Source organism: Hyperolius riggenbachi, chromosome 3, assembly GCF_040937935.1.
Source record: "Hyperolius riggenbachi isolate aHypRig1 chromosome 3, aHypRig1.pri, whole genome shotgun sequence".
Lineage (NCBI taxonomy): Eukaryota > Metazoa > Chordata > Amphibia > Anura > Hyperoliidae > Hyperolius > Hyperolius riggenbachi.
Window position 1 is genome coordinate 374,553,756 of NC_090648.1, and position 11,772 is coordinate 374,565,527.

Genomic DNA, 11,772 nt, shown 5'->3' on the forward strand with positions numbered 1-11,772 from the left:
CCGGAGGAGCCGGATGAAAAAATAGCGCATGTTGGAACGGAGGCCGGAGTCCGGATCCGGCCCGGCTCCGGTTCGGCAGAACGGACGCATGTGAACGGACGCATAGGCTTTCATTGCTATGCCGTGCGTCCGTTCTGTCCGTTCTGCAAGCGGTGCGGCTCCGGCACGGCGATTCCGGAGGGCCACCGCAAGTGTGAACCGGGCCTTAGACATAATCTAGCATTTTATTCATGTAAAGACAATAAGTATATCCAATTTATTTAGCATGCCCTAGTATATATTTAGCATGCCCTATTAAGTGCTTGTTCTTCTCACCCCCCACTTTCCATACACAAGTCTAATATTTTGTGGGCTTTAACGTGCCTGCAATAAAATGCCTTATTGAGTGAAGAATACTTAAAGTGAACCTCCAGACTAAAAATCAACTCGGCAGCACTGAAAAGGCCTGGTGTTTCTTTAACAGTTTCACAGCATCAGAACTTTGTTTCTCTTATACAAGCCTCATTTTTAGCTGCACAGAAGAAAACTGCCCGGGCATTTTTCCCCTGATGCTGTGCAAAGCATGATGGGATTTCTGATGTTGTTCTCGTTCTGCTGTTTTGGTGCAATTTATTTTTTTTTACAATTCGAATTTGACATTTGAAGCCTAGCACATGCAGCTGGGAGGGGTTATCAGGACACAGAACAGTTAGAACTGTGTCTTATGCTCCCTGTCACCTCCTTTCAACCAAAAAGATGGCTGCCCCATGACAAAGATGGTAGCCCCCATGAATCACAAACATTTGCCTGTTCTTTTAACCACTTGCCGACCGCACGCTTATACCGTGCGTCGGCAATGTGGCAGCTGCAGGACCAGCGACGCAGTACTGCGTCGCCAGCTGCAGGCTGATTAATCAGGAAGCAGCCGCTCGCGCGAGCGGCTGCTTCCTGTCAAATCACGGCGGGGGGCTCCGTGAATAGCCTGCGGGCCGCCGATGGCGGCTCGCAGGCTAAATGTAAACACAAGCGGAAATAATCCGCTTTGTTTACATTTGTACGGCGCTGCTGCGCAGCAGCGCCGTAAGGCAGATCGGCGATCCCCGGCCAATCAGCGGCCGGGGATCGCCGCCATGTGACAGGGGACGTCCTGTCACTGGCTGCACAGGACGGATAGCGTCCTGTGCAGCCCGGATCACCGGGGAGGGGACAGGTAGGAGAGGGAGGGGGGAATTTCGCCGCGGAGGGGGGCTTTGAGGTGCCCCCCCCCCCCGCCAGCCACACGCAGGCAGAAGAGATCAGACCCCCCCTGCACATCATCCCCATAGGGGGGGGGGAAAGGGGGGGCAATCTGATCTCTCTGCCTGCACCCTGATCTGTGCTGGGGGCTGTAGAGCCCACCCACCACAGATCACTAATAACCACGCTGGTCCTTAAGGGGGGGTAAAGCGTGGGTCATCAAGTGGTTAAAAAAGGGTGGGTAAAAAATTATATTACCTATCTATTCTAATTAACATAACTAATGTAACTTAATGACAGTATGTTTGTTTAGGCTGAAGTTCCCCTTTAAGCTACATACATATGCTAGATTAAACCTAGCCAGATTGGACAAGAACACCACGTCTACCTAGTATCTAATCTATACAGTGAATGCCCAACGTTGATGCCAAGTGCAATGTCCTCCTCACTTGCCCCACCCACATGAAGCTGCTTAATTGTGCACCATGCCTTCTCACTTCTGCCCACCCTCCACAGTAAGACGCTAGTCTGCAGGCTAGCAACAAGTTTGTAGAGCCCAAACTGTTTCCTCCTGCCTGGCTGCAACCCTCATTTTTGGGTACAAGGCATTAGAAGCACTGTATGTCATTGTTACATATATCTCGCATAAGGCTATTTCCTCAGATTTCTTGTCTTTTGTGTCACATGTGAGTGACAGAAGCAGCGAGGGACATTTCCTCAACAGGTTTAGATCCATCCTAATGCTTATTTCTTTTTCTGTTGACACACAGGTAGTGAGTGAATGCAAATTTTGTTTGAGGTACTGCACAGTTTCATTGTTGTACTGAAGCCCCTCCCACTTGCCACACTTAGTCACACCTTTCTCTTCCTTGGTCCCTTCCAGTGCAGACTGATGGACAACCATGTCTTAGGCCTGGTGCACACCAAAAACCGCTAGCAGATCCGCAAAATGCTAGCAGATTTTGAAACGCTTTTTCTTATTTTTCTGTAGCGTTTCAGCTAGTGTTTTGCGGTTTTGTGTAGCGTTTTTGGTGTAGTAGATTTCATGTATTGTTACAGTAAAGCTGTTACTGAACAGCTACTGTAACAAAAACCGCCTGGCAAACCGCTCTGAACTGCCGTTTTTCAGAGCGGTTTGCGGTTTTCCTATACTTAACATTGAGGCAGAAACGCATCCGTAATACAAAATCTGCAGCAGCCCGGGAGTATGTGTTTCTGCAAAACGCCTTCCGCTCTGGTGTGCACCAGCCCATTGAAATACATTACCCTAGCGGATCCGCACCCGCAAGCAGATCGCAAACCGCAGCGGAAACGCTCCGGTGTGCACTAGGCCTTACTTAGGCGGAGTATATAAAATGCTATTCCTGACCACTGGAGGGAGCAAAAGCAATTCATGCATGATTCAGCTTATGATATTTAGAAGAATGCATACAGTACAGTCATGGAATGAATATTCTTCAGTTACCTCTCTATTATTTTTTATATTTCAAAGGGAATTAAAGTACGGTATACCAGTCACTGATGAGGCTGGAAATCGGATTGGAGAGTCTCCGAAAGCTGCTCAGCAAGCCATTGCACAAGTGGTCATCTCAAGGATCCTGATGGCTGCTCCTGGCATGGGTTTGTATATTGCATACTCCAGTCATTGCTAAATCACAGACTGTAAATCTTCAAACATCTATACTGCTATGCTTCAGCTATATTGCAACTCTATAAATATATATACATAAGGCCATAGTTAAAACATCCTATCACTAATTATAGAATAAAAACAATTGTATGTGTTGGATGACGAGAGGACTTAAAGCTGAATTAGGACCTGGGCATAATGTTGCATGCCTTGCACTCCCAGAGGTAGGGCCAAATCACCAATCTACTGGGTGTGGAGAACTCTTCAGATGGATGGCTATTATCCAACCATCGGGGACCCTGACTTTGAATCTTATAATGATTACCCCTCATCTAATACTTGTATTGACAGGGAAGGGAGCTGGGGGAAAAACACAATGGCTAGAGCGCACTCAGAGTTGTGTGTTAAAACCCTGGCAAGCCTGCTGGGGAATGATCTCACCTCTAAACGATGCTGAATAGCCCACATGGGTTTGTTAGTAGCAAGGCATTAGTCCCTCATGAAGGACAACTGAAGTGAGAGGTATATGGAGGCTGCCATATTTATTTTCTTTTATACAATACCAGTTGCCTGGCTATCCTTCTGATCCTTTGCCTCTAATACTTTTAGCCATAGCCCCTGAACAAGCCTGCAGCAGATCTGGCGTATCTGACTTTTTTTTGTCAAATCTGAAGAGATTAGCTACATGCTTGTTTCTGGTGTGATTTAGACTACTGCAGCCAAATAGACCAGCAGGGCTGCCAAGCAACTGGTAATGTTTAACAGGAAATAAATATGGCAGCCTTTATATTCTTGCTTCAGTTTCCCTCTAACGCCAGGGACTCTGGCAGCAAGGCTCCTCTCTGGCGATCCTGGTCCTGTTTTGCCTTAGCAAAGAGTGGAGTTGCCACCCACAGAGTAAGCAGTGCCAGTGTGGTGGTGCAGCTGGCTCAGTGGCCGGGGATGTATGTGGAGAGGGGATCTCTGTCCTGTGCCTTCAGGGATGTTAGAAAGGTGTGCTCAGTGAGTCCAACACAAAGGGTACCGAGCAGGTGACTGTTGGCATGAGAGTGCAGTGTGTGCAATGAAACAAATACAGAGGAGTCCGTGTTGGTTAGAAAAACAATAAAACTTCCTGGCTTTCTAACGAGACGCATTTCAGGAGACCTTCTCCTTTCTTCAAGTCATCTACAGCAGCGCTGTACTGGAGACAGCAGTGTCACTCGGCTGTCCTTTGGAGAGGCTCAGAGAACAATCCCTTCTCAAAGGCTGATGCCTATGAGAGAGGATTGCTGGGATTGGCTATCGGTGGGAAAAAAAACAAAAAAATTGAGAAATGTATTTAAAAAAATAAATGTTGCAAGAGCGATCAGAGCCCACCAACAGAAATGTCTGTTGGTGGGCAAAAAAAAAAGGGGGGCAGGGGGTTCGCTTGTGTGCACAGTTGAATGGCTCTGCAGCAAGCTTTTAAAGTAGGGGGATGTAAGCCTATGGTCCTGAACTGGTTAAAGAGAAGTAAAGTAGCTCAGTACTGTTCAATCAGCCCTCGTATGTGTCAATGTGCTTATGCTGACTTGGGTATGATTAACGGTGGCCACTAACAATACAATTAGGTGAACAATCGTTTACGAGCGATTTGTATGAACAATTGGAAATGATCGTTTGGAACCACTATCGGACAAAAATCTCCTAACCAATACAATCAGATTAATGAAATTGACTTGATCCCATCAATCTGATTGGATTGCTTAGGAGATTTTTGTCCATTAGTGGTCCCAATTAATCATTACCGATCGTTCAATCATATCATTAGTGGCCACATTAAAGATTAACTTTAAGGGCTAGTGCACACCAGAGGGGTTCTGAAGTGTTTTTAAAACGCTTGCAGGGGGAAAACCGCTTGGCTTATGAAAGTGAATGGGATGGTGCACACCAGAGCGGCTTGTTTTTTCCACAAACGCAAACTCCCGGGCCGCAGCATTTTTAGATTTCTGAGGCGTTTCTGCCTCAATGTTAAAGTTTGGGAAAGTGGAAAACCGCTCTGAAAAACGCTAGATCAGAGCAGTTTTCCAGGCGTTTTTGTTACAGAAGCAGTTAAGTAACAGCTTTACTGCAATATATTTTTAATCTACTACACAAAAAACGCACCAAAAACCACTAGGCATGTTTAGAAAGCATGCCTAGAATCGTTCTGAAATCTGCCTAAAAAAACCCTCTAGCGTTTTGTGGATCTGGGATCTGCTAGAGGTTTTTGGTGTGCACTGGGCCTAACAAAGGATTGGACTTCATTCAGTCGCTGATACCCACTTTCCCACCAGAAATCTTTACCTTTTCTCAAATAGATCGTCAGGTGGGTCTGTATGGCTGACATTGTAGTTAAACACCCCCCACAGTGTGATTGGTCCTGAGAGTTTCCTGACTGTGATCTTCGTTGGATTGTGTAAAATAACAGCGGTTTCCAACTGCCAAGCAGCATTATCTCCCTCTGTGCATACAATTCTCAGTAACAGACATTCCGTACAGATCACCTGGCAGAACTAAAGAGGTCACCACCAGTGATAAATTTCAGAAGGGGGGGGGGGGGGGGAATTTACAGCAGGCAAACACCGCCTAATGTATAAATGAATATTGTGTTTAAAAAAAAAAAAAAATTTGGTCTTTAGTCTGAAGCATGCTGAATTTCCGTATGTAATTGTAAGCATGAAGGCACATGCTAAATTAATATTTTGAAAAAAATTTAGCTGTGAAAGAAATCTTGTTCTTTGCAGAGAATAAAATTGTCCTCATCTCACACAAGCTCTGTTCTTTATTTGCAGCAATACCTCCTTTTATAATGAATAGTTTGGAAAAGAAAGCATTTCTTAAGGTAACAATGAAAATCTGTGCTACTGCTTGTATACTGAAAAACTTAGTGGCTGCAGTACTTCGTTCTCACACTGTTCTCTTATTGTTTAGCGCTTTCCCTGGATGAATGCCCCAATTCAAGTAGGATTAGTGGGATTCTGGTAAGCATTTGCTGTGTTCTGATCTCTTTTAAGGTGACCACTAACGGTCCAATTTCTAGTGAAAAATCGTTTGAGCGATCAGAAATTCTTATCGGAAGTGAAATCATTCACTACACTATCAACGAACCAATCTTTGCTTTCTATCTATCACAATCGACAAGAAAATCCAATTTTTGGTTTGACGAAAATCCAATTGGACTACTGTTTTTATAATTGTTTGTAATCCATTGTGCCCATCAACAGAGATTATTTACAAGTCCGAACAGAATTCGCTAGAAATTGGACCATTAGTGGCCACCTTTAGTGATATTTGATGTAATTAAAGCTAAACAGAAAAAAAAATTGAAGAAAATGTAAATGTCATTGCACTTTTTTCTGAAAAGCTAGATAGACAGGCAGAAGAATACATTGTGCTGAACTGCCTTCCTCAGATTTCTGTGTATTTTTACTTTTCAGTTTGGTATTTGCAACACCTCTTTGCTGTGCATTGTTTCCCCAAAAGAGGTAAGATTCTTATTTAAGTATTATTTCTACTAGAGGTAGTTTTGAACTTTGAACATTTAACATTCTCTGGAAGCATTTTGTTCTGTCCGTTGTAACAATTTCTGGATACGTTATCCAGTCACCGATCAGCTTGGCGCAGGACGAGCCAAATTACGGGTCTCCCTACTGCCACTAAACTCCCCGGCGGAGTTAAATGCTATTCCCCCTCCAGGTTATAGCAACTCGGAGGGAGATGTAATTCAGGGTCTGGCGATCGCGGGATCCCCGAATTTCCGTTAGGCGGAGCGTGCAGCATAGCATTGCTGCTATGATGGCGCCCAGATTCGGCGGCCCCGAAATGAACTGCTTGGATAATTTCTACCTCATTGCCACTCTTCTGTGGCAAGAAAAGCCCTTCTTTCACAGTTGTATTGTGTTTTGCGGAAACATGGAGGAAACCATACTACAACTGTTTTGTAATATTTGCAGGAAGTGTGGCTTGGGCATGTGTCAGACTGCACATCCCACACTTTTTCCAGTATACCTATTTTTTTTCCTCTGCCCCAAACTACATTTTCATTCACATGTGAAGCCCAGGAAAATTCCAGATTCTTTTCTTCTGTTTGGTAGTGTGAAGCGCAAGTAGTTGCTATAAAATAGGAGTATTCAGAGGCATATAATATTTAAAATGATGCATGCCAACTAAAAATGGGTTTCTGCCTGTAAGATGAAGCTAGTTTCACACTTGGGGCATTGCCTTGCCTGCTGTGTAAAAACGGGATCGCAGCTCAGTGGAGGAGAAAATTTGCTAAGTGTTAAGTAAGCAATAGCTAGCAGTGAAGCATGCAGTTCAGGAAAAGTATGCTTCACTACAACTGTAAATGCACTTGTTGCCCTGTACCGCACAGCACGTCACATGCTATTACAACGGATTTCGGCCTGCTACACTGCTAATGCACCATATAATTGCATTGGATTTGCTATATGATTTTAATGTCCCACACATCTTCACGTTTCTTAAAATTTGCATGTGTTTGTGATTGTGCAAAAACGCATTTGGCGCACATCTAATGAAAGTCAATGGAGAATCACACTTGTGCTGAAAACATATTTACACAATGGGCCCTATTCACAAAACTTCTCATACATGACTTATCTTCTAATTGATAAAAATAACAGCACATTTACAAGCAACACAATCACTCAAAGTAAGTTGTACTTGTTTACTGTAACTTCATTTCAATATTACGGTACTTTTCTCACCTTATTTATAATATATTTTTGCTCTTTGGGAGCTTAAAAAACCATAGATAAGGTGAAAAAGCTCTGCAAATCATGCCCATTGCGTGGAAAAAAAAGTACTTCTTGCAGCATTAATTCACACATCGCATGCAAATTTCTATTGACTTTCATTCGTTTCTGTAAAAAAAAAAAAAAAAAAGTGCATGAAAAATTTCCATACAAATGCGGATTTTAACACAAAAAATGCATTCGAAAAGCAATTTTTTTTCCCTAATGTTCACACTAATTAAAATATATGTGCGGTAATGGGCACCTTAACATGCATTTGACATATAGCCATGGTCTGCACGGTAGCCGGTAAAATAAATTTCTGCGAGTGTCATTGTAATAATGCTTCTTTTAGAACTCAAGAACTACTGCATCTGATTTGCCAGTTAATAAACTGCCAAGTCAAATTTCTTGTAAATTTAAACTTATTTGGCCACATGAAATAATTCTCCTTAGTCTTAATCTGACTGCAGCCCTGAAATCTTAAGTACCATATTTTTCGGAATAGAAGACGCACTTTTTCTCCCCCAAAACTTGGCGGTGGGAAAGTGGGTACATCTTATATTCCAAAGATACGGAACAACTTATGCAGAGTACGCAGGGTAGCGATATTACCTGCTCCTGCCCACAATCCTCTCGCCCTAGCTCTGGGTCGTCCTTGTCAGCTGCCGCACTGTACAGGACACTGGCAGTCTCTCCCTTTGGCTCCCATTCTTCCTTCTCCACTGCCGCGATATCCAGGGCCCTGGCTGTCTCTCCCTCTGGCTGAGAGTGGTCCTTCTCTGCTGCCACGATTTCCCGTACAGCACCGGCAGGTCCTCCTAGTTGCATACACGCTGTTTACTAGCGGCACCAAGGGTCATGTATGACACCATGACAGCCAGGGCCCTGGATATCGCAGCAGTGGAGACTGATGACCGGGAGCCAGAGGGAGAGACTGCCAGTGTTCTGGATGCTGCAGCAGCTTAGATGGACGAACCACAGCCAGGGGGAGAGGATTAGGTTGGCTGAAGCAGATATAGAGTGTAGTGTAGTGTCTTGAGGTGCATTGCTGTTTGGTAGGGCAGCAGGGATAAGTGTAGTGTAGCTGGGCAATGTAGCTTAGGGCCTATTTCCACTGGCCGCATTGCCGCGGTGCGATCATAGCACTGCACCGCATACACCCGCAGGCACTTCCGGTCACAATGCGGTGTGGCGCAGCTCAATACAATCCCTATGGGACGCGGATGCGAACTGTGGAAAACTGCAGCATGCTATCCATAAATGTAGCCATATCACATTGTAACCGGAAATTTAAGTCAATGGAAATGGTTCCATTGACTAACATTTACTGCAGTTTGTGTGCGGTGCTGGGGAAAAGGGCCATTACAGACAGGTTTTTTTTGGAGGGGGGTAAAAGGTCCATAAGACGCCCCTGCACTATGGATGCGCCTGGGTTTAGTTTTTTTCGCCCCGATCTTTGCCCTCTAAACTTAAAGTGTGTATTATATGCCAGAGCGCCTTGTATGCTGAAAAATACGGTATACTGTCAGAGTATCCGTTTTTAGCAATGTAACTCACTGTTTCAGAGTGAGAGAGAGAGAGAGAGAATATATTGATAATCTGTTTTTCTTTCATTAAAATGTCTTTAAAGCAGACCTGAAATACATTTCTGCTCTAAAAGATAAAAGGGCATAATAACCTTTTAAAGAAAAACATTTCTTTGTTACAGCTGATACAAATCCTGCAATAAATCTGCAGTTTGTCTACTTCCTGCTTTCACAGAAGCAGACATATTGTTAACATCTTGTGTTTACCAATAAAATCTTTGATGTGGCAGAGGCGTTTCCTGGCCTGACAAAGCTGAGGGATCAAATTGCAACTTGTGCTCAGTCACAGATGATAGGGAAATAGAAAGGCTAAACTCTCTAAATACATACAGGGTTCACTTCTACAGGTTTTCCTTCTGTCCTGTGCAAGAGTTCAGGTCCGCTTTAATCACAGGGGTTTTTTGAAGTGTAGTTTACTAGGTGATTCTGTTGTTGACCTGCTGGCACCAGTGATTAAGTATTTATGTACATTGTCATCTTTGTACTTTACTTAATCTCAAAGGTCACCTGAACTGTTAATTAATAATCTTTGTTTGTGCCCAGTTCAATATCTGTGTCCCGCCTGGAGCCGGAACTACAAGCACTCATCAAGGAAAACAACCCCGGGCTGGAGAGAGTCTACTTCAACAAAGGATTGTAATGTGGCCAGCACAGCCATCTGACCTCGCTAGGGAAACGCAAGCAAATCCTAAACCCCCTTTATTCATGGACAATATGTTTGTTTTATATAGTTTCAAAGAAATGTTGCGTCATGATTTATTTTTTAAAAAGTATTTTTTTTGCCACAAAAGAGAAAGTGCCAACTTGACATTCAACTTGTTTTTACACAGCTGTGTCTTCATCGAATGAATTCGTTTTAGATTTTGTTATATTTTATGTGGATTCTTGTCTGGTTTGGAATTGATTGCAGACTTATTTTATGTCAAAGTGCAGCAGGTATGGGGTCTGTTATCCAAAAACTTTTTTTGTTCTGGAAAGGAAAAAAAAATATTTAGGGTTGAAGGATTTTTTTTCTTTTTGTCCCTAGCCTTTGTGTTTTGCATCTCTGTGAGGAAGTTTTTGATGTGAATAGTGATACCTCTGCTGACTTCTCTGAGCCTTGAGTACTGTCGTCTGATTGGTGCTATGGGTTGTTGAACACCATCACGATTTGCACTAGCTATATTTATTCAACAAGATCCCAAACTGGCCAATCATCTTGGCCATAGGTGTGTTAGTACATGTGGGCTCACAGGGTAAGTCAGCAGAATGCAGTGACTCAGTGCAGTATAAGTACACATATTACATTAGTATACCATGTTATTGGGGTTGTGTGGACACACAGGGTAAGTCAGCATATGCAGTAAGTACATGTGACATTAGCAGAGCATGATGATGAGGGGTGATTAGGGATGTGTGGACACACAGGGTAAGTCAGCAGTATGCAGTAATTCAGTGCAGTAAGTACACATGCGATGTTAGCAGAATATGATGATGAAGCATGATTAGGGATATTTGGACACATCAGTCAGTAAAATGCAGTAAGTACACATACCACATTAGCATGCTATGTTGATGAAGGATGATTAAGGATGTGTGGACATGCAGGGTAAGTTAGCAGTACGCTGTAACTCACTGCAGGAAGTACGCATGCAATGTTACAGCTATAATCCTGTTATATAGGTAGAAAAAAAAAAAAACGTTTTGTAAGAAATAATACCTTTTAATGGCTAACTAATAGAGTTAAATGATGCAAGCTTTCTGGGATCTAGTCCCCTTCTTCAGGCATATTTCCAGATGTAAGCTGAAGTAAAACACTGATGCAGATAAATGGTAAACACGAAGATGACAGTTGTGTTGCTTATTGTTTATCCGTTAGGTGTCAGGTGATCAGCAGGCTGGAGCCAGTAAGTTAGTGCAACCATACATGAAATCCAGCAGGTTTCTGAAGATCATGAAGCCAAATCAATCATGTTACATAAGATGTCATGAATCCTGTTCCACAATTTAAACCTTCTGTTAATGTCTTGAACATTTTCATAAATTTGTACTCAGAAACTTTTCTTGATTGATCATTTTTGAAGTTACCCTTAAGAACAAGTACTTTTAGATCTTGCATGCTGTGTCCTGGTTCACAGAAGTGTTGGCCCACTGGTGTGTCCATTTTACCCTCATTAATTTTAAAGCGGTGATGGTTCATTCTTGTGCGCAGTTTTTGTCCTGTTTCTCCTATATAGATTCCTCTTGAGGGGCATTTCATGCAGCGTATCATGTATACAACATTGCATGACTAGCAGGAAAATTGGTTTTGTATTTGATGATATTTCTGTGAGTTTGGTATTTGTATTTGGCTTGTGCTCAAGATATAAGGGCAGGTCTCACACCTTGTGTTATTGCAGGGTAATGTGCCTGGAGTATCTGTTGTAGATAATGCACTTCTGATAATCATTTGTCTCAAATTGGGAGGTTGTCTGAAAGCAAGCAGTGGTAAATCAGGAAAAACATCCTTCAGGCGTTTGTCTTTATGGAGTATTGGTTGTAGGGCTTTTGATATCTTCCTCAGTGTCTTTAATTTTGGGTTGTAGGTTACCACAATTGGGAT

At 43.0% G+C, this 11,772-nt stretch overlaps 1 protein-coding gene and 1 long non-coding RNA gene across 6 annotated transcripts in view; one reads left to right on the top strand and one right to left on the bottom strand.

The window, feature by feature from the left end:
• The window catches only part of SFXN1 (sideroflexin 1), a 103,394-nt gene extending 93,323 nt beyond the window's left edge, over window positions 1–10,071 (top strand). For all 5 annotated transcript variants that reach the window (XM_068277177.1, XM_068277178.1, XM_068277181.1 and 2 more), the window contains 5 exons: window positions 2,708–2,835; window positions 5,641–5,690; window positions 5,780–5,829; window positions 6,286–6,333; window positions 9,735–10,071. In XM_068277177.1, coding sequence (XP_068133278.1) covers window positions 2,708–2,835; window positions 5,641–5,690; window positions 5,780–5,829; window positions 6,286–6,333; window positions 9,735–9,831 — 373 coding nt within the window. In that variant the 3' untranslated portion in view covers window positions 9,832–10,071. The remainder of the gene's footprint in view (window positions 1–2,707; window positions 2,836–5,640; window positions 5,691–5,779; window positions 5,830–6,285; window positions 6,334–9,734) is intronic.
• On the bottom strand, window positions 7,522–11,030 carry LOC137564004 (uncharacterized). Its single transcript, XR_011030490.1, has 2 exons — window positions 10,891–11,030; window positions 7,522–7,731 (listed from the first exon to the last, which is right to left on the bottom strand). It is a non-coding gene; the product is annotated as an uncharacterized lncRNA (long non-coding RNA).
• Window positions 11,031–11,772: the final 742 nt, after the last annotated feature.